Source organism: Carassius auratus, unplaced genomic scaffold (assembly GCF_003368295.1).
Source record: "Carassius auratus strain Wakin unplaced genomic scaffold, ASM336829v1 scaf_tig00214965, whole genome shotgun sequence".
Taxonomy (NCBI): domain Eukaryota; kingdom Metazoa; phylum Chordata; class Actinopteri; order Cypriniformes; family Cyprinidae; genus Carassius; species Carassius auratus.
The window spans coordinates 211703-234991 of record NW_020527886.1 but is presented as its reverse complement, the minus strand read 5'-3'; the positions used below and the strand labels follow the sequence as shown (position 1 = coordinate 234991).

Genomic DNA, 23289 nt, shown 5'->3' with positions numbered 1-23289 from the left:
ACCTCAAAAGTATGGCGCGCTCATTTCATTTTATCAAATGATCATAATCGCATCTATTCATTTTATAATCCTGCTACTAGCATTTTATTCAGACTAAAACCTCTTTAATTCAAGTGAGAAAGCGTTTTGTGTGTGTGTGTGGCTTTTGCACATCCTGTCATACCGCTGACTGTGTGCCTGCAATAGACGCATTTTGCAGTATTATGGTTAACGATTAATCGATTAATTGATCGTTAATTTAAACGACGATCGATCATGGAAATAATCGAAATTTGACATCCCTAAAACATACCATAATTATATTACGTTTAATTGTACAGTTAGTTATAAATTATGTTATCAAATAAAGTTAATAAAACATGCTTTATCAGAAATCTCTGTGCATCTTGTTTGACAGTCAGAAACATTTATCTTACATAACAGAACAAAACCTGCTCTTCAAAATGAAAAGTATTGCATATTTGAATGGTTTGTGTTTGAAAGAAGAAATCCCTGTGGACCTGACCTGACACTGATCCGCATAATCAACAGAATAATAAAGCAATCTCCGCGTTGTATCTTGATGAATTTCCACACAGAGGTACGCAAAATATAGGGAGGATGTTTCCCCATGTTTTTGATATACCAATATCGGCTGTTAAATTTGAAAATCATTAATTAAATACATCTAGCCAAGATCCGTGTGCAAGTTTCCATTACAGTCAATGCGAGCGTCGCAAGACCGGAAATAAGTACGCACACACTCGCGTCGCTGAAGCTCACCGGCGCCATCTTGTGCACCTAGCCCATTGGCACGAACGAGCCGTGGAGCCGCCATCTTGGACCGGTCGCCAGCTCCACTCAGTGCAACTTGTTTGCCAGGTGCAATGAGCTGTCAGCGCATTAAATTAATCATAGCTCACTGAATACCTCACTGATTTTGACGCGGATTTTTTTGCTGCAAAGGTCATTCATGCAGCTATGATATAGGACACATGATTCGGCGTATTTTAATATTCATAATAGGCTTTACAGTTACATATTCTATTCTGATAGAAGATATAAATGACCAGACGCCCAAAATATAAATATGTGAGGTAGAATATTTATAAAATCACACACTATAAATATGATAAAGAAGCAGAAACAGATAGTTGCAGTAAAATAAGATATTTAATAAGTTGAAGAAACAATTTATTATAATTTGTGACATATACACTGGTTCTCTCTCTCTCACACACACACACTCTCTCTTCTGTTGACACCTGAGGAGCTTGTATTGCTGAAGCTTGGCGGATCACCCTCTCTGCAGCTCTCAGCACCTTATAATAAGAATACAAATTATGCATATTTATTAGCGCTTTACACAGTACTCAAATACACTTAACAGAAGAGAGAAAATATGAACAAAGCAACCTTAATATACATTACTTCCTGATATCACGTGCGCTAACACAAATAACAGTTATGTTCTGTCGAACAATGTATGTACTCAGATTGGATTGTGTTGGTAATTAGAGATGTTCCGATACCCTTTTTCTCTTCCCGATACCGATTCCGATACCTGGGCTCAGGGTATCGGCCGATACCGAGTACTGATCCGATACCTGGGTGTATATCTGTATATACAGCTGTATATACTACTAGCCCTGTGTAAATTGCTAGAATTTTTTTATGGTGTGCTTCAGACAGATCCCTCAATAAAACATGAACAAATACATGGTGAACTACTGTATTTATTACAGTATTTTTATTATCTAACATGAATTTGACAGTATTATTTATTTTCTTATGCAAAAAAGAACTTCAAATGCAGCCAAAAATCTAACACCGCAAACTAAAAAAGGTATTTAAGTTTTACAATATAACTGTATAAAAAAACTGCAACAAATAAGTCTAGGAATATAAAAAAAGATCTATTAATCAGATAATCTCTAACAATTAAAAAACAAGTAAAAAACAAGCAACCATCTAGGCATAATTATTATTATTATAGAGATGTATTATTATTACTGTAGGCTACAACAGTAGCTTTATATATTGTCAATTTACTCATGTAAACCAAACATTTATTTGAATGGGCTGCCATGAAGATCTTTGAGTGTCTGTGTTTATGATATGACAGTATTCTCAAATGAAACGGTAAATTCTCATGAAGTGACGGTTTATGCGTTCGTGTCCTCATGACACACAGCAGAGACTACAAAACAGCGAGCTCTCGCGCATCTGTGCCAGTCACCCACAGAGATGTAGATTTTGCGGGAGTAATATTTAAATAGTATTTTGCAGTTTAATATTCACAGACACTAGTATATATTCGGCTACTGTCTGGAGCCCTGCGTTTTGACTTACACGGAAGCGACTGAACGCAATTGCCGGTACTGAATATACTCGAGAGTCTGTAACTACCGGTACTACAGAGACATACTGCTAACCACTGATCTATAATATAGTAGCGGCTTCACTGTCTTTTGGCAGTTTAGAATGTGATGAGTGATCCAGTCATATATAGATAAGGGCTGCTAACGCGTTTTCATTTCTTCTTCGCTGCTCTAAACAGGGGTTGCTTGTGGCAACACAGCACAACTTCCTGTGTTTTCAATGCATTTTGAGCAGCGAAGAAGAACCGTGCAGCGGTTAGGCAAAGCTTGCGGTCATAACTAGGTCTTTTTTAAGAAAATGGTATCGGATCGGTATATGGGTTCATGTACTCGCCGATGCCGATGCCAGAATTTGTTGTGGTATCGGAGATATTTCCGATACTAGTATCGGAATCGGAACAACTCTATTGGTAATATGCACTTAACGTTACCTAACGCTAAAAGTAAGTTTCGTGCATCTAACATGTGTTTTTTCGAACTTCTTTCTGATCTGAATGGTAATAGTAAGTTATGTGAGAAACACTTGAGTTGAGATACATAGTCTAACTAATGTTAGCTAGCTACGATTTCAGTACAGTACTATCAAAGATCCTTGCTCCTTCTCAATTCTCTGGATTTAAGGACAAACTACAATCAATAGTACAATAGTAATGTTAAATCTTACTTGTGAAAAGTAATCCCGAGCCGTACTAGCGATGCTCCGCCGATTAGAACAGAAAAATGCTGCACAGTGCTCTGGCGTCTTAACTGCTGCTGCGCAACAAAACTAGGAGTACGACCGGTTCAAGATGGCGGCCGCAAATCTCGTCGCCCAGCGGCCAATAGGGCGTCTACTTATATGATGTCTATGATCATTATTATCTGTTGTAATGTTACAGTAGTAATTTAGCTGAAAAATAATCAGATTTTTTTGGGGAAGCTACGACAGACAACAACACAACCCTTACGAAAATTAACGTTTTATTATTTAACTATAAATCCGGAGAAAATGGTTACTATTTTTTAACTGTGGTAACCAAAAATTTTAAATTATTTTGCAAATTTGTTTATTTAAAAATAAATACAAATCCATTTGCAAAACAAAAAACAAAACAAGGTTATTGTACTTTTATATAAACTAATAAAAGCATGGTCAAGCATGGTAAGGGAAAAACATGACTCGTGTAGAGTATTAGGATTTTTCTATAAATATATTGTAGTATTTTAGAGTATTGTGTTGTAAAGTATAGTTTTGTTCAATCTTGAGTATTAAAGTCATGAGAGAGATGGATAACAGTTCAAAATAAAGAGACTGAAGAGAAAAATGGAAGTGAAGGTGCAGTTCAGGAGAGAACTTTTAATTATTTAGCATGTCCCCAAATTAAAGATTTAAACCTTTTTTATGTCAGGTCCATACAAAAAATAGTTTTCTCCATGAATTTGTTTGTATGAGTTTGAATTTTTCAGTCTGAATGTTTTTCCCAGTCCCCCCCTCCTGTAAATTAATGGCCAAGACATGGTTTCATTTATTAGGCCTACTGAAGCTCGCAGTGTTTTCAACCTCTGCCGCCTAAATATAGGTGTACACGAGCACATAAACATAATTTCTAGAACTGCTCTGTGTCACTTCATGCATTTTACTTATTTTGAGAAAACTATCATCATATCATATAACAGAGACAGCAGTTTAAAAAAAACACCAATGTTTCAGGAGTTTATTATACAGAATATGACACATGCTTATTAGATAACTGTATTTGAGTTGATGTATATGCTTTTATTTATTATTTAATTTTCGCAAATTTAGAAAAGTAATCAAAAAGTACTCAAAAGTAATTAGTTACATTACTTTAATAAAGTAATTGAAAAAGTTACACTACTATTACATTTTAAACAGGGTAACTTAAAATCTCTAACCTATTACATTTCCAAAGTAACCTTCCCAACACTGGGTTTAAATAATTAAATGTATAATACAATACAATAGACCAATTTGGAGTGGACGTCACAGTTACGTCACTTGTAGCTGTGCGCGCATTGTGGTAGAAAAACACTGGGAACGAGTGGAGGAAAAAGGGTAAAATCCATGAAATAAGAGAAAAATTATATTGTGTTTTTGGAAATAATTTTTATATAATACTGTTGTCAAAGACGCCATTTGAAGCTGAACACAAACATTTAAATCTGGATGAAACCTGCTGTGTGATTACCCTAAGTCTATATAATATTCACATAAGAGATATATTGTATTAGCCCTACAGTTATGATATTAAAAACAGTGTTTTTTAAACCTATACAATTTTTTCATAACATTTACCTATTTTATATTACAATTCTGACCTTTTTCTTGCAAATGCAAGTTTTTATCTCCTAGTTTGGACTTTATAACTTGACTCAACAATTGCGAGTTTGTCGATTCTGAGGAAAAAAAGCCAGAAGTGTGGGATATAAACTCATGATTATGAGCCGAGTGGAAAAGAGAGAATAACGAGTTGATGTTTCTTATCAGAGGTGTGAGATATAATCTCGGAATTGCAAGAAAGAAGTCAGAATTTTTAAATATAGACTCAAAATTACCTTTTTATTTTTTTATTCCATAAATTAATAATTTCTTTATGTACAAACGTAAAACAATCTTAAACTATTGGCTGTATTTCACATCAAACAAGACAACTGAAAGCAAATAGTGTATTATTAATATCTAAATAAATTCTACAGTATATAAAAAAAATATACAATAAAAATAAAACGTACTTCAAATAGGAAGCCTTGGACAAACTATGCAAAGGTTTTTTTTTTCTTCGAAAAAAAAAAATAAAAATAAAAATTTTCCGTCAAAAAGCATCTGATGGAGTTTGAACTTCACATTAGACTGGTTCTGTTTTGCACAGATGTGAATGTTCGGCTAGAATCGCTCTGAGCTCGTGCATGTTCGGATGCAGAGCTATGCAGAAAGTTACAGAAAAAGCATTCCCATTAACTCCCATTCATTTTGGCGTCACTTTGACAGCGAATAACTTTACATCTGAGGCGTTTAAAGACTCTGTTTGTCCATTATTTATTTCTAAAGATACACGACAATGTATAAAGGGCTCCATTACCTTCTATGTTACATTATGGCCCCGTATAAACAGTTTTTGTAAAAATAGGCTAACGATTGCGTCATAACCACTCGGCTCTCTGTCGCATTACCGTACAGACAGGAGGAGAAGCTCGCAGGCAATTAACTTAATATGGCGTACTGGCGTTACATTTTAAAATACTATACAAAATAATTAATCAGAATACTTACTCCTGCTCACTCACGCCAAAGAAATCCCCGCTCAAGCTCACCGTCTCTGCAAGATTAACGATGGCAGTTTGCACGCACAGCCACTAGAAGATTTACATCTGTCAGACAGGTTGCTGACGTCATCAAGCTTCGTTTGAGTCTGCGCGTCAGAAACGGAAGTGCTAAAAAATGCTAAAAATGGGCTTCACTTGTCTCAGTTGAGTTCCAATGGGGTCGCTGTGTCCATTTCTTTTACTGTCTATGACTCCGCCACGCGAAATGAGTTCACCAAAGAGTATAGAAGTAACAAGAGGCTAAACTCCATTGCAGTTTTGACAACAATTGCTAGATGACGCTGCTATCGCGCTGCCGCCATTTTGGACTGAACCAACGGCTTTACCGTTGGCAGAACTGCCGTATACACTGCAGCATTAACATTATGTCTGTAAGGCAAGGCAAGGCAAGTTTATTTATATAGCACATTTCGTACACAATGGTAATTCAAAGTGCTTTACATAAAAGAAAGTAAAGTAATCATGAAGAAAAATAATAACAAAAATAAAACAAGCAATTTTAAAACTTTTAAAATGATTAAAACATTTAAAAACAGTTAGAAAATGATTTTACGTAAAAAAAAATAAAAAAATAAACAGTGAAAATATAGTGCAATCAATTCGGACATTGCACAGTGTTCATTCAATAAATGCACAGCTAAACAGATGAGTTTTGAGTCTAGATTTAAATGTGACTAGTGTTTTAGCACATCTGATCTCTTCTGGAAGCTGATTGCAACTGCGGGCAGTATAGGTGCTGTAATGTTGTAAGCTATCCTATGATATTCTATATTACAAAATATATTTTACTCTATAACTGCAAGAAAATGAAAGCAAAAAATCCGAACAAGTTGTGTTTCACATTTTAGAGACATGGGATGTCTGCTATAGAGATATTAAAAACAATAAACTACTATTTAATTCCCTCAACCGCTTTTGAATTGGGACCGGTATCATTCAATTCTATGACTGCTGTGTTGCGTTCAGTCCAAGATGGCGGAGCTGCAGCTCTGCGCATGGGTGCGTTTGTTGCTATGGAACGTTCTATTGAGTTTCGCCTCTTGTTACTTCTATACTCTTTGTGTTCACGCGCACTCAAAGCGAACTTCCGGCAACACCGCGGTGACGTCATATTCCCCGCGCTCACCCAAGCGAACTTGCGGACGCGTTGAGTATAGAAACAGACCGATGACCGGCCCGCCGGGGTCCGTCTTTGATTATTTTGTTAGTAAAATAAATGTTTTACATTCAAATCAGAGCATCTTCCATGTCTGGAATGGATGTATTCTTGAGTCTATAAGGTAACAATAATAAGATAACCTTGTTTGAAATGGGTTTGGCTAAAATAAAAATAGAACTGCTTTACTAAAAAGAGACTAAAATACAATTTTCATAGACTAAAATGTCATCAGTTTTCATTGACTAAAACTAAACTGGACTAAAAAGGATGAATGTGACAAATTAATTATAATATATGAATGTATCTGTCAAAAAATATAATTATGTCTACCAAGCTTTTATAATGCATGGAATATTAGCCTATATTAACAGACTATCCAAATGTTAATAAAACAGCAGCCCTATACCTGTAGAAGCACGGTTGTGTCTGTCACTTTAATAGTATGATTCACACAAAAATAAATTAGTCATAACTTACCCAGCTTGTTCTTAACCTGCATTCAGTTCTTTCTTCTGGTGATCACAAAAGAAGATATTTTGAAGAATGTGTCTCAACTAAACAGATGATGGTGCTCGGTAACTACCACAGTAAGGTAAAGAAACCTCAGTCATTGGGGACCAGAAACTGTTTGGTTACCCACATTACTTAAAGTATTTTCTTTTATGTTCAACAGAATAAATACATTATTACAGGGTTAGAACAACTTGTGGGTGCGTGAACATTTTTAACTGTCAGTCTGAAATGTCTCTGTTTGTCCATTATTAGTTATTGGACAGACACATTGATAACTTTCCCTTTCAGCGCTCCATCTGGCCATGCAGATAATAGTGTTGTGTGTGGTTTGTGGATTTGCTGTGTGTGTATAGGATGACCTGGATGAGTGTGAGATTTCCCAGTCTGTTCAATACTGCTTCTTCATGTCCAAAATACCATTCACACATCTTTTGCTTTAACAGAAGGTCTCAATATGGAGAAAATGACAGCGGAAGTTTCCTCTGCTCCTCTGGTGGCTCCTCTGGGATCTTCAGTGGTTTTGCCCTGTTTTTGTGACAAAAGTGTGCCATCAAATGATCTGAAGGTGGAGTGGAGAATAAAAGAGACTTTAGTTCATCTGTATCAGGACGGAGAGAGTCAAGCACAGGAGGATTATCAGAACAGAGCTCATTTCTTTACTGAGGAGTTTCAACATGGAAACTTCTCCCTCCGTCTGGACGATCTGAGAGCTGAAGATGAGGGACAATACACATGTACAGTTTACAGCAAACAGAGATCGGTGTTTTCAACTCAAGCAAGTTTGGAACCAAGACTGCTTGGTAAGTGAACATACAGTGATGGGTAAAGGTACTGGAAGTGACATCAATGTTGTGTTTTGGAAATTTAGCTGCTTCATCTGTTGTGCTGTTCATTCACATTGATTATTGTGAAGAGTGATCAGACACATTTTAATAATTGCTAAAAGCTTAACTGGCCAAAAAAAAATAATAATAATAATTCACAAAAAATGTCAGTTTCACAGTTTTTGACTCCATCAGAAAATGAGCAGCTGACATTATTACACTAGTCATATCATCAGCACACAGAAAGCATGAATGAGTGCTAGTCTGATGAGCTGGTTCTGACTGGATTATAAGAGCAGACTGATTACTGTGAAAGGAGGGAAGAAGTACTTCCAGTTATTGTGTTTCTGTGCTAGCAATGGTTACCTCCAAAGACAAATGTGCAGGCATTGTCACTTTGCATCAAAACAGCCTCACAATCGCTGCACAGAATATCACACCTGAAATATCCATTGACTGGATCAAGATCTTCAAAGAGAGAGTCTCAGCTGCAGTGAAGAAGTCTTGAGGACGTCCCAGAGTGTCCAGGACCGTCTCGTCCTGAGGAGTCAGCGAGAGCATCTGCACACACAGTGAGGACAATACTTCTGGACAACAGCCTGGTGTCACAAAGAGCAAGCAGAGAAGACACTTCTCTCCAAGAAAACCTCAAGGACAGACTGAAACTCTGAAAATGAGTCCTGTGACGTGCCAACAGTGAAGCATCCTGAGACCATCCATGAGTGGGGTGGCTTTTCAACCAAGAGAGTGTCTCTCTCATAATTCTGCTCAACAACACTGCCAGGAATAAAGAATGGTATCAAAGCGACTTCTTCCAGCGATCCATGAGCAGTTTGGTGATGATCTGTGCATCTTCCAGGATGGAGCACCATCTCACAGAGAAAGTGTGATAAAGAAGAGTCTCAAAGATCATTACAGTGAAACATTGGATCTGTGGCCAGGCAACTCCCCAGATCTCAATCCTAGAGAGAACCTGCGGTCAGTCCTCAGAAGACGAGTGGACGAGCAGAAGAACACAAACTGTGATCAACTCTGAGAACTAATGAGACAATAATGCATCTCCATCAGTCAGGATCTGGGCCAGAAGATAATATCCAGCACTTACAGAGAGCTAACTGCAGAGCTTATGAAGAACCAGGCTCAACACTGGAAGTATTGACTCATAATACACATTGAATGCTTCTGCCAATAATGATTGTTTTTCTGTATACTATAGAATCATATGAAAGGATCATCTACAAATCCTGAAGCAGATTTATGTCACTGCCAAAACTTTTGTCAATGACTGTATAACGTCTTCTCACATGTCATTTCACCCCTGAGTTTGTGTGTGTGTGTGTGTGTGTGTGTGTGTGTGCACTTGTACAACTATTTTTATGAGAACCGGTTTGAGCTGTAGACCATGGGAGTTAGGACAAAGAGAATTAAATAATGTTTGGCTGGTCTACACTCGGTTAGGGAAAAGAGCTAGGGATTGCATTGTGTCAATGAATGTCTTCACAAAGACACTGTACAAACATTTGTGTCTGTGTGTGTGTGTGTGTGTGTCTTTGCAAATGCCACTGAAATGTTGAAAAAAGTTAATTTAGGGCATTTAGTAATGCACGTTTAAAAAGAGTGAACGACTTTGTTGCATTCCTCATTAGTAAGCTGCTTTGGATAAGAGTCTACTAAATAAATGAATGTAAATGTTATTAAATATTTAAATTAAAATCTCAATTTGCTCATTAAATTAATCTTAAATTATTTTCTCTGTTCTCTCTCTAGATTCAGTCCTCCATCTTCATCTGTTTCTAGTCGTCTGTCCAAATATGATCATGTTCTTTGCTTTTGTCTTCTGGGGTGTTTCTGAGGGTAAGTGTTTCTAATAATTACAGAATATCTTAATTCATCTGAAGATTACACCATACCTACTTACATGACACTTTATGGATCAGTTCTGTTTTATATTCAATCTCATATTTTTAAGGTCTGTCCTCAAAAGTTTTTCAGCAGTGACTGAAGCAGCATGTGTTTAGGATAGATATTTCTGTTAATGCAGGGGCAGGAATAAAACTGTGAGTGTAGAGCTGCTTGATTAATCGTTAAAAGATCGTGATCTCGATTCAGACACCCTCTTGATCTCATTTCTAAATGACAACAATTCCCAGAATCTATTAAACCTTTGGCAAAGTCTCACCGGATCATTCAGATCCGTGTTCGCACTGCCGCTGACACAGAGAGAGCTCTTACCATGTTTGGTTAAGAAACATCTTCACAAACAGTCTTTTCAACTTTACACAGTATTATATCTGTCTTACAGTCATTCATATTATCACAGAAATACCGGGATAAAGTTTATGGTTCAGATATAAACATTGATGTCTATATTGTAGCGATCAAAATAGAGCAAATCCCCTTTTGAAAGTACTGCGTTTCAAATAAAGTTTGTGTCGATTGCATTGTTTCACCACTAGGCGGCGATAAGTGACTTAAAAATATATTTGTCAATAGCCGTGTTTCCACTATGGAGCTAGGACCGGGCGTGCTAGTGCGTGCCAGGCAAGGGGCAAGGAACTCGACCGGAAGTTGAAGTCGGGTGGGGGCTGCCATCTTTTAGCAGAACTTCACTTGCGTTAGCATTCCCATTGACTCCCATTCATTTTGGCGTCACTTTGACAGCGAATAACTTTACATCTGAGGCGTTTAAAGACTCTGTTTGTCCATTATTTATTTCTAAAGATACACGACAATGTATAAAGGGCTCCATTACCTTCTATGTTACATTATGGCCCCGTATAAACAGTTTTTGTAAAAATAGGCTAACGATTGCGTCATAACCACTCGGCTCTCTGTCGCATTACCGTACAGACAGGAGGAGAAGCTCACAGGCAATTAACTTAATATGGCGTACTGGCGTTACATTTTAAAATACTATACAAAATAATTAATCAGAATACTTACTCCTGCTCACTCACGACAAAGAACTCCCCGCTCAAGCTCGCCGTCTCTGCAAGATTAACGATGGCAGTTTGCACGCACAGCTACTAGAAGATTTACATATGGCAGACAGGTTGCTGACGTCATCAAGCTTCGTTTGAGTCTGCGCGTCAGAAACGGAAGTGCTAAAAAACGCTAAAACTGGGCTTCATTTGTCTCAATTGAGTTCCAATGGGGTCGCTGTGTCCATTTCTTTTACTGTCTATGGTGCCAGGGCCAGTCGCGTTTCCACTGTCACTTCCGGGGCTTGATCGTGCCTCGCCGGAGCTTCCTCGGGGCCAACGGCCAGGTTTTTTCGGCTTGACGAAATCCTTGGGCCAAAGCGGGCCAGCTGGGGCTAGAGGAGGGGTTATGAACAAAGGCGGAGTTTCTCTGTGTCTAGAGAGCGTCAGCGCGGATCATTTCAGAAAGATAACAGCTTTAACACCAGTATTAAAGACGTTTTAAAATCAGTTGAGCTCAAAACTCACTCTTAGTTAGCAGCAAGTGTTTGAAATAACTTGATCCGATGTGGATTATAATCACTAAACAAGGCAGAAATATTTATAAGCGATGTGAGAATCGAGAGAATTCAAGAGAATCGTTCAAAAACCCAGATTCATCCAGTAATGAAATAAGTGAAGTAGGTTTATGAAAGAGATGTTGAATCAGATTTAAACAACTTTTTCATCATTTTAATATAAAATATATTTTATTAAATATATTATATATACACTACCAGTCAAAAGTTTTTGAACCGTAAGATGTGTAATGTTTTTTTCCAAACCTGCATTTATTTGATCCAAAGTACAGCAAAAACAGCTTTATACTTGAATGTATTTTAAAGTGTAATTTATTTCTGTGATGCTCCGCTGTATTTTCAGCATCATTCCTCCAGTCTTCAGTGTCACATGATCTTCAGAAATCAGAATAATATGATGATTTACTGCTCAACAAACATTTATTATTATGTTGAAAACAGATGAGTAGATTTTTTTCAGGTTTCTTTGATAGAAAGTTCAGAAGAACAAAATTTATGTAAAACAGAAATATTTTGTTATAAATGTCTTTGTCACACTTGATCAATTTTAAGAAACCTTGCAAAATAAAAGTATTAATTTATATACTTGTTATAATGATAATAGTAATAATAATAATAATAATAATAATAATAAAATGTTTTTTGAGCAGTAAATCATTATATTATTCTGATTTCTGAAGATCATGTGACACTGAAGACTGGAGGAATGATGCTGAAAATACAGCGGAGCATCACAGAAATAAATTACACTTTAACACAGATTCCAATAGAAAGCAGTTATTTTACATTGTAAAAATATTTTACAATAATATTACAGCTTTTGCTGTATTTTGGCTGTCAGTGTCTTTATCAATCATCAACTGGGAAAAATCATTCTGACAGTGATTCCAGTGACATCGTATCTCTGTGCCTTTATCCTTATAGCTGTGGTGTGGATCCTGCTATTCATTAATACTGAGAATGATCTGTAGAACTAAATCTTTATAGTATTCGTGTTTGGTGTGCTCTAGAACAGGGTCTAAACTCAGTCTCACTGAGGGACACTTCTACATTACGCTTCCCATCGAAGGGCCAGGTATAAATGCGAGACTGTACAAAAGTCACCGCTCCTTAACATGTTTTTAAATGTTATTAAATAGTCTCTTTATTTGATTATTACTTATTTAAATTAATACAGTTAAGTATTGCATATGCATCTGCATAGATATGAAAAATATGTTATTGCTCTGTGTTATTTTAATATTAATCCTTTTAATTTATCAGGGTAAGAAATTACTCCTTAAATCAAAGTAAATAATAAAAACAAGTATCATCAAAACACAGGGCATTACATTAACTTGGTTTAAAACTTCTGTGTTACATTTATGGTAACAAATAATTGTGAGCTGCTAAGAACGTGTGACAGATATGGCATTAAAAACAAATGGTTTTCTGTTTCTATTTGGCATGAGATTTAAATTGACTTTTGTGTGCATATGATACACAATCAATGCTTGTAGTACAAAAACACAAAACAAAAAAAAGAAATTGCAGTGAATGTATATAGTGCCAAAATAAATGCATAACCTACATTTATCAAAAACTGTTTGCAATTCAATTCACATTTATTTGTGTAGCACTTTTCATTATACACTGTTATGAAGCAACTCCACAGTACATTAATATCTGCACATTACATTTAGTAGTTTAAAGCACTTAAAAAAAAAAAAATAGAAAAAAATTTGCAAGTCTATAGTCGATAGAAAGTGTGTCTGTTTTCTGTGAGAGTGAATGAATGTGAATCCACCTGTGAGCAGAGAGACACAGGCAATACATGCTCTGGACATTTGGCATTAAAATTACTCTATAGAAACCGCTTCAAATGAACTTTTAAAACGAGCAGAAAGTCGTGTCTGAAAGCTGCGATCGATTCTTTAATTGGTTAAATGAATGGAGAATATTGTGTTTCTCTATTGGTGCTGGAGCACTGATGAGGTCCACACTAACTCCTCTGAGCTGACCGCTGTGGGTCATGTGAGGTGAGCCAGAATACACCCAGGGGTCTTGAGTTTGACACGTGTGTCCTAGAGCCAGCTGGTGACTACAGTTCAAATTCCATCTTTTCTTTTTGTTTCATATCATCTATTTTAAAAGTATTTGTTTTAAAATAGATGGAAAAGTCTGGCATTGAACTATGGCACATTGACCATGTTATGCCCATGAATTAAAATTAGGAATGTGGGTCTTTTATGAAGAGAATTTTACATACAAATCTGTTTTTGTATAAACACAATTAAACAATATGTTTGAATCTATTCATAAAAATGTACAAGATATCATAAATCCTCCAAACATTGCACAGATGTTGAGTAAACACATTAATAAACTGAGTAAAATTACATTTCTTTAAAAAAATCTATGTTTTGTTATTAAATGACATTTAGTAATTTTCATCAGTGTATTCAGTGAAATAAGTACTGCGTTGTTTGTGTCATTAGTTCGGTCAGATTGTGTTTGTTAAACTGTGATCAGACCACATGTAATCACAATCTTGTGTATTATCAGTGTGTCAGTGAATATCTCTGATTTCTGATGATTAATATCTGTGTTGTTTCAGGATCTGTGAGTGAGACGGTGTGTTGTTGTGCTCTTTATTTCCTGAGACCTCTCCTGTTGCTCTGGGCAGCTCCGTTTATTAAAGATTTGTTTTCAGGTATGATTAATATTGCTCTGTTTATCAGCGGAGATGAGAGAATGAATCACAATACCCAGATGCCTGGACTTTATATCATCTCTGTGTGAGGGATTCAATAAAACATGAAATAGTGTGATTTGTGTTTGATTGTGTTGGTGTTCATGTGATATTGTGATTGTAATTACTGTCTCTTCTGTTTTACAGACAAGATTAAAACATGGATTCAGAAATACAGTTATGTGGCAGAATATGCTGTTTTCTCACTGGTTATGTATTCAGGTAAACAATACAAATATCAGTCAACCACAATTATATGAAAACATTCAAATGCACATTAAAAGATGAGAAAAACGGTGGTTGTCATTGTAATTCAGAATGATCTGTATCTAATCTAAATTAACGGTATGATATGAATCATAACACATGCAGACACATGAAGCAGCTCATACATGAAGCGTGATGTGTGTTAGTACATGTGAAAATCTGCATTCAATTTTATTAAAGGACTTCATATGATTGTGTTTTGGACACAGACTGAAGCTCAGATCATAACAGATAAACTGATTTAGATGAAAACAGTTCAAGTATTCTTCTGTCATGTGCAGTATTTACAGTTTGATTGTGATCATCTCTTCTTGTCTTCCAGCTCTTTTCGCTAGTGCTTGGGAAAGGTTTCTGAATTATGCTGTATTTAATAAAGTCATGATGATAGTGCTGTTTGCGATCGTGTTTGTGTGCTGCCTCTGCAAAATCACTTACAGTAAGTATTTCTGATCTGATAATGCACTTCAGAGTATTAATAGAAACAGCACATATTCAGCTTTCCAGTAAATATAATACAGTGCAGTTTTATTAGAAAAATGCAGAACCTTTTATGATATTATTATTTTATATGACTTCATCAGATTTATTGATATGTTCATAATATAAAGATAATATATATGTTTGTATAAAAACTTCTGTTGATGATTTTATTCTGTGTTATTGTGAATTGTGTGATGATAAAACTCATTATAATGATTCAAAACTGAATCAAATCAGATGTTGATGATCCGATCTGTTTCTTCTAGTTTTAGTTTCAGAGGTCTGGAAGAAAACTGGACGGATAGTTAAAATATTTGATCTTGTGGCTGATATGACCTTTCAAATTCTGCCCACTTTACAATTCATCCTCCTCTTCTTCACGTTTGGAGCGGCCAGAGGAGGTGAGTTCATATTCATAATCATCTGAGATCATTAAAACGATCATTATTGACTGAGTCTGATGCTGGTCATGATGTGCTGTAATCTGATGATGAATGATAATATCCAGCATTAATATAACTCCTCTCCTGTGTTTAGGGTTGATCATGATTGTGGTTTTACCAGTCTTACTGATGATGATGACAAATGACAGATGGCTTATTAGATGCAGATATGGCCTCGACTGTAAGTATCTGCTGAATTATGATCTGATCTCTGCTGAACTGCTGCAGTGTCTCTGTCTTATTAATATTAATCCTCAGTGTTTGCAGAAACACAGTAATAATTAAATGTAAGAATCCCATAGAAATGCAGTAATGAAGACGGAGCTCCTGGTTTTCTGGTTGATGGTGTTTTTTTGAGTTGATAAATGTCTGAGGTTTTTTCTCAGAGTCTTACAGTCTGAATCAAACCATCTGTCAGTGTACAGTTTCTTTTTCTGTGGTTTAATAATTGTCATATCACTTCTTTGTGCTGTCTTATAGAATGTATATCTTTCACTGCTTGATTAATGGCGAATTGATTTCCAGGGTATTTGTAAAGAATGTAGTGTTAATGTAATTAGATTTGAATGAGATAATTGTGTGCATTTGATTGGTTTGTGTAGTGTTTCAGACTGCTGTATATAGAGGGTGATCTGGCTGTGGTCTGAGAACGGTCTCAAGGGTTTGACTGTGAATGCTCTCAGAGGAAAGCTCTAGATCTGTGTCTGCTGCTCCCCAGAGCTGAGCTGTAGGTGAAGCGACCGAGCGATGTAGAGAGACAGATCCTGACAGTCTCCCGTGAGAGTTCACTGTCTGATCACAGATCTGTCTGCGAGGATGAGAAGGGGAACATCTGTTATTGCCAGCAATCAATCTGCTGCCTTCTGATTCTATGAAAGTCAGCGGTTCTAGAATTGAAGTCACCCAGAAGCAGCACGTTTCCCTGGGCCTGGAAATGGCTGATTTCTTGCTCTAAGTTTCGGAGGTTTGTTCTTGGAAATAGAGAGACTCAAGGGGTGGTATGTGTATGGCACAGAGGAAGACAGGCTGAGAGGTTGATATGAGGTCTCTTTTAATTTTCAGTCACATGTGGTACTGGTCTCTTTTGACTAATTCTATGGAGCGGTCAGATTTAGTCCAGATGATCATCCCTCCTGAGTCTCTTCCCTGTGTGGTGGATCTGAGTTTGACTGGAGATCATATGATTTCTCTGTATCTCATCCCCTCTTCCCTGCACCATGACTGGGCCATGTTTATATAAGTTCACACTTACATGTAATGGTTTTACGTAATTTAATTACAAAATAAATTTAACTGTAATCAGCTACAGTTACAAAGAAAAATGTGTAAGTAAATTACAGTTACTTATGAAAATGTTAATGATTATAAAGGGGATTACATTTGAATATTTACACACATCCACATACAGATTTAATTGATTTCTTTCCCAAATAGCACTAAGACATACGGCTCTATAATCTCTGTGATGTGCAAACACAGTGTGTTTTGTAGATTCAGTCATAAAAACAGATCATTCATATTGTGGATTAAGCTGCAGTATTAAGCTGCAAAATGACAATATATGAATCCTGCACGTTCTGCGTGTCTGTGTAATTAGGAGACTGGACTGGACATCGGGAGCCAATTTGGCCCGCTATTTTAATATTGTTATTGTATTATGGCATGCCAAATGTACTGAAGCGATTATGCAAATCCACCATTTGATAATTAAATCTCTAATAAATCATTATGATAAAGTGACCTGTCCCGGTTGGCAGTGCTGAAGCCAGGGAAGGGCCAGCACCCAGTCTGGGGTGGCACAGAAAGCTTCATTATTTTATATAAAAATATGTGTTTGACCATAACGTAGGCGTACTGGACTATTTTAGTGCCTTAAAAACAACTGAGTACAATTAATTTCTCCTTAACTGAATTGAGATTGCAATTTTGCGACTTAGATCAAGTAACACTGGGTGAATACGACAATTTTTTTGTATTATTCCTCACCTCCAGATTTTTTTATAAAGGGGCTCACTTTAGCTTTATTGCTCATTCAGCTTCTCAAAACTCGTAAATGCTTGTTCTCCAACATTAATCATGGATGAGGCATGCAATGATAAAAAAAAAAGTGAAAAAGGCCAGAAATCAACATAACACTAGAATTTATTTTTATGCATTTAAATGGTTTAATTTTCGCATATTTTTTAGTATAAGTGTACTGTCAAATTAATTGTGCTTTAAATTACTAATAAAAAATGCAAATCAGCTTATGTCTGATATTGTGACCTCGAATTGCAGAATAGGTTATATTTTATTTGAACATGCATTTGAGAGACGTGGTTTGCTGCTTATACACGCACAGTTTGCAGCTTTAATCACCTTTCCTGTGATTTCATGACTTAGCTGTAGACATCGCTTAGAGAAAAAAGATTTTAAGCTGCCTTTTAATCACAGAGCAAATAAATAAGTCAAAGCTTGTTCTTATGTTATAGTTACTTAAATCTAGACATTGAACACATATAAAAGCTCCACAAAAAACACCCTCAGTCTTCAGTCCAGAGAATAGCTTTTCATATTTTATGTGAAGCAGTCGATTCTGTTCCCCTCTGGAAGTCCTGTTTCCCCTCGGGTTGCCAGGTCTGTGTAATAAACCCATCCAAATAGTTTATCAAAAATTGCCCAAAAGTAGCCTTAATTCTGTCGCATGCAAATACACCAAACACACCTGGATGTAAGGAAAGCAAACAGGGACAAATCTCTTGCTACACTGCAGCATAGTAAAATGATTCTCACACTCCAGTTAATGTTCTGTTATTTTTTGTTGCACGCTGGTCGTCATACACTCAAACATATCCACTCCATCTCCATCAGGATCCATTCTGCACATAACAACACACACACATACATACCTGAGTTGTCTTCTGTCTCTATGTTCCTATGTTTTGTCCAGTGTGTTCAGTGTTTGTCAGTGTATGTGTTGCTGGTCTTTTCCTCCGTCGGCCAAACTCTGGATAAATAGTTAGGTCAGTTTCATCTGTTAATATGCTGCTGTAGTTTTATCTTTGATTACTAAGAAGCAGCAGCAGCACATTGCTATCACTCAAAATACTGTATAAACGACATCATTATTATCTATTGTAATGTTACAGTAGTAATTTAGCAGACAAATAATCTTTTTTTTTTTTACAGTCCACCCCTCGTGGAAAGTAATGTCACACACATGTGGTTTCATTTACTACACATAGGCCTACTGATGCTAGCAGTGTTCAGCCTCAATATAAGAGTACATGACACATAAACACAATCTATAGAACTGATCTGAGTCACTTCATGAGCATTTTACTTATTTTGAGAAAAAATAAATATATCATCATATCATTTACAAAGAGACAGCAATGTTTCAGAAGTTTAGTACACAGAATAAGACACATGTTTATTAGATAACCTTATCTGAGTTGATGTATATGCTTTTATTTATTATTATTTTTTAATTTACTGTTTTTATCCAAACCATTGTTAGATGTGTTTCCTGTAGTTATGCAAAGATTTGGTTTCAGAAACAGTAACAGTAAACTATTTCTTATGATTTTCAATCTGCATTGAACTTCAGCTCGATCTCAAAGTAAAAGGCAGAACTAAAGTCAGATTGTGTGTGGATGTGTTCAGATGTGATCATCTTAATTCAGCTGATGGATGGTGAAAGTCTGACAGTTTTAGCACTACTGTAATGTTAACCCTTCGTGCTGTAAGTGTTGAGTCAGTTGTGATGTCAGAGGGGAACTGAATGGACACACAGTCTGAGCAAAAGTCCATCTAACTAGATGAAGAGATAAAGATAGGTCAGTCTGGAGTTAATCATGTTTAACATCTAACATTGTGAACGGGTAACACATATTTCAGCTGTGTTGTCATTTTCAAGTAAAGGGCATCTTCTCAGTATCACTGAGTTCAGTAAATGATGGATCAGGATCAGATCTGGAGAGAAATGTTCCCCTCACACTGTGATATTCAGGACAGATCAGCAGAAAGTCTCTTTCTCTCTCTCTCTCTCTCTCTCTCTCTCTCTGTGTGTGTGTGTTGATTTGACTCTTCAGTGATTTGAATCATGATGATCTGTGTTCAGATGTGTGTGTGTGTGTGTGTGTGTGTGTGTGTGTGTGTGTGTGTGTCTATATTCAGTCTGCTGTGTTTCTGTGAGAATGAAAGTGTAATGATCAGATCATTCTCACACTCTTGTGTTTTTCAGTTTCAGAATCAGTCGTGAGGACAGTGATGTTAATCTTCATATTAGTGACGAATGCACTGATGATCGGCCTTTACATATTCACTCTGGGCAACAGAACAGGTCAGTAATATTTTTAATAATGTGCATAATTAATTTGAAGACGTGTGTGTGTGTGTGTGTGTGTGTGTTGTGTCTCTGATCTACATGTGTCTGTGTGTGATGAAGACGTGTGTGTGTGTGTGTGTGTGAGATGAAGACGTCTGTGTGTGTGTGTCTGTGTGTGTGTGTGTGTGTGTGTGTGTGTGTGTGTGTGTGTGTGTGTGTGTGTGTGTGTGTGTGTGTGTGATGAAGACGTGTGTGTGTGTGTGTGTGTGTGTGTGAGTGTGTGAGATGAAGACGTGTGTGTGTTTGTGTGTGTGTGTGTGTGTGTGTGTGTGTGTGTGTGTGTGTAACTCTGTGTTTGATGGTGTTTCAGATCCGATCGGATGGGGCTGTGTGATGGTGTTTCTGCAGATACTCTGGACCGTCATGTACTTCACAGATGCTGCTTACAGTTTTCTCAGTTTGTCTCGAGGTAGAGTATCGATCTTCTTCTTTGATCATCTTCTCTGTCTGATGTTTCTCTGCTTCAGTTTGTGTTCGTGTAGTTCTCAATATTAAACAGCACAGGATCAGAAATATAAAGCAGTCTGTGTGTGTTCAGAAAACACTGAATTATAGGAGTAAACTTGTAAATCTGATTCCTGATGGAAACATCATCATCAGTTATCATCAGATCATAGTTTCAGACTAATAACAGAATATGAATCAGTGATGAACACACAACTGTAATCTGTTTCTGTTGATCCTGAACTCTGAACTGAAATGATTTAATTCATGAATGTTTAAGAGTACAGTGCTAAGATTGATCTCTTTATAAAGAAGACACTCAGAGTATTATTGCTGAAGTGAATAAAGCACTAAACACTCAGAGTATAGTCTATATTTAATAAGACCGGTCTAACTGTAAAACTGATCAAGCTGTGATCTCAGTGTTGAGCTGATTTCATCAAAACTGATGTTTCTGTGTGATTGTGTTCAGACGCTGAACCAGAAATAACCAAACTCTACTGTTACAATATCACTTCTGTCATAAAACCCTGAGTCTGTGACCTCTGCAGTGATACGTGCTGGGTCACGATTAGAAAATAAATGTTTCAGTTTCGAATGATAACTAATTTATGATGAGTGATAAAATATTGAATAGGAAACAAGCTATAAATATAGAGCGTGCTGTTCATCCTGGAGTGAATGAGTCTCAGATGATCTGTAGAAGAATTCATAACTGAAATCAGTCAGATCAGACTCCACACAGATTAAACTGTTAGTAAGAAATCAAATCATTCAAGCAAGTAAAGATTGTGTTTTGTGTTGTTTTCAGTGTGAATACATTAATAATATTTGAGTAAATGTTGCTGAATTCAGATAAAGCAGTGTTTCACTGATTATGTGAGCACTGATGTCTGTATAATGCTGTATTCGTCTGATCTTCATGTTAATTGTGTGATCTTGATCGACAGATTTCCAGCGTTATGTGTCTGTGTATGTGTTTGGATCAGTGGCTGTAGTTTTACTGAACTCTGCTGCTTTAATAACTGAACTGATCCTCAAAACAGGTGACTCAACTACACACACACACACACACACACACACACACACACACACACACACACCTCAATATACTGGATCACATTTGAGGAGACTCACTTTACTGATAATAATCTCGATGCTAAATACACTTAAACATGTATTAATAATTCATATGATGAGCAGAACTCACCAGTGTTTATCTGGAGCAGTTATTCTACAGTAAAATATGATTTTTCATCAGGTTCTCAGTACAGTGATGATAATAATATCTGTGTGTTTCAGTGAACGGTGATCGTATGATGGCAGATCTGAGGTTCATCGTCTTTCCTTCTGAATGTTTGTTTGTTGTATCTCTGCTGATTTCTGGATTCTCAGGATCCAGTGAGTATAAACTGTTACAAACATCAGATCAGGTTTACATCAGACCAGCTGCGTGTCTTCATGTGTTTCTCAGTATATAAGGATTATTCCTCCAGTGTTGTGTTAATAACTGAGAGATTCACACTGTACAGCAGCTTGAGCTCTCTAATAATCTAATAATAACACTGAAGTTATTAAACTAGAAGTCATGGTGAATGTGTTTAAGTTGATCTGAGAGAGATGTGATTCACTCAAGTCTTTCTTCTGTTCTGTCCTCACAGAGATCGCAGACTGTCTGAAGTCTTGTCAGGTCAGTGCTGTTCATCAGGACACTTTACTTCATGCTAGAGAGTGTGAGGATGTTACATGTTTAACTGATGTGTGTTGTCCTGAACACAGACCAAGATGAGATCTGTACGAGTCAGAAGATCACCCCAGCAGAACCAGAGCACAGAGATGAATCCTCTGAACGCTGGAGATCAGGAGCAGAATCAGCCGGATTCAGTGCTGGCCCAGACATGACAGACAGAGAGATTATTATTATTATTATTATTATTATAACACTGCTGTTTGATCTGAATCTCATGTGTTTACACTGATCTGCTGAGTTCTGTCTAATGATGTTATTCTCTGTTAATATCACTGGTTTATCACTGTGTGCTCAGTATTTTCTATAAAATAGTGTTCCTGTAGCTCAGGTGGTAGAGCATTAGCAAGTGCAAGGTTGGGGGTTTGAATCCCAGGGAACACATGATAGGAGAAAAAAAATGTTAGACTGAATAAGTCGCTTTTTGTGTGTGTTTTTTGTTTTGTTATTTTGTAAATAGCTGTAAATATATGCAGGCTGCATTTTAGTGTCAAAACATTTTGACTTTGTATATATGTGATGCTGATTTGTGCTTTAAAGGGGTCATGTGGCATTGATAAAAGAACATTATGTTGTGTATTTGGTTAATGAAATGTGGTTTTAGTTTAAAAAACACAATACTTTCCATATAATGTACATTATTGCTTTTTTTTTTTTTTTTTAAAGCAAGGTGTGTTCTGATTGGCCAGCTATCCAGTGCATGTGACGGAAAGGTTACGCCTCTTACTATGCTGGTTCAGGAAACAGTCCTTATCCTCCATGCTATACACATCTGAATATTTGGGTTGGACTGTTCTGGAACAGTGTTGAAATACAACTTCACCCCTGATTTCTATTCATGTCACAGCGACTCCACAACATGACAGCTGCGGCAACAGAGAGAATAACTGTTACACCTTCTATCTCTGCGTGAACATCTGGGTGTGGTTATGCAAATCTCCCCACATAGTGATGTAGAGATGTGGGGGTGTGTTTAAACGAGGTGTTTTAGGGGGCGTGGCAGAGTCTCAACTTTAATAATGAAATATCTCTTTGGATATCTCTTTGCAGCTTCACAGATCTTAATGCACCAAGAGTTTGTGACACTCCAAAAAGAAAGGAAAAATTGAAATCGCATCATATGACCCCT

General features: G+C 36.6%; 1 protein-coding gene across 1 annotated transcript; it reads left to right on the top strand.

Moving 5' to 3' along the window:
• The first annotated feature begins 7811 nt into the window (after positions 1-7811).
• On the top strand, positions 7812-22446 carry LOC113093337 (uncharacterized). Its single transcript, XM_026259156.1, has 13 exons — positions 7812-8156; positions 9948-10034; positions 14276-14371; positions 14558-14632; positions 15000-15113; positions 15424-15558; positions 15695-15781; positions 19826-19924; positions 20280-20378; positions 21364-21459; positions 21716-21814; positions 22075-22103; positions 22193-22446. The coding sequence occupies exons 1-13, from the start codon at positions 7820-7822 to the stop codon at positions 22313-22315; spliced, it is 1476 nt and encodes a 491-aa protein (XP_026114941.1). The 5' UTR covers positions 7812-7819; the 3' UTR covers positions 22316-22446.
• The last annotated feature ends 843 nt before the right edge of the window (positions 22447-23289 follow it).

What these genes read in the sequence shown, in the direction of transcription:
- LOC113093337 (XM_026259156.1), top strand. Translation starts at nt 7,820, where the DNA reads ATGACAGCGGAAGTTTCCTCTGCTCCTCTGGTGGCTCCTCTGGGATCT. An exon ending in CCTCTGCAAAATCACTTACA is followed by an intron (nt 15,114 to 15,423) that starts GTAAGTATTTCT and finishes TGTTTCTTCTAG; the next exon opens with TTTTAGTTTCAGAGGTCTGG. An exon ending in CACTCTGGGCAACAGAACAG is followed by an intron (nt 19,925 to 20,279) that starts GTCAGTAATATT and finishes ATGGTGTTTCAG; the next exon opens with ATCCGATCGGATGGGGCTGT.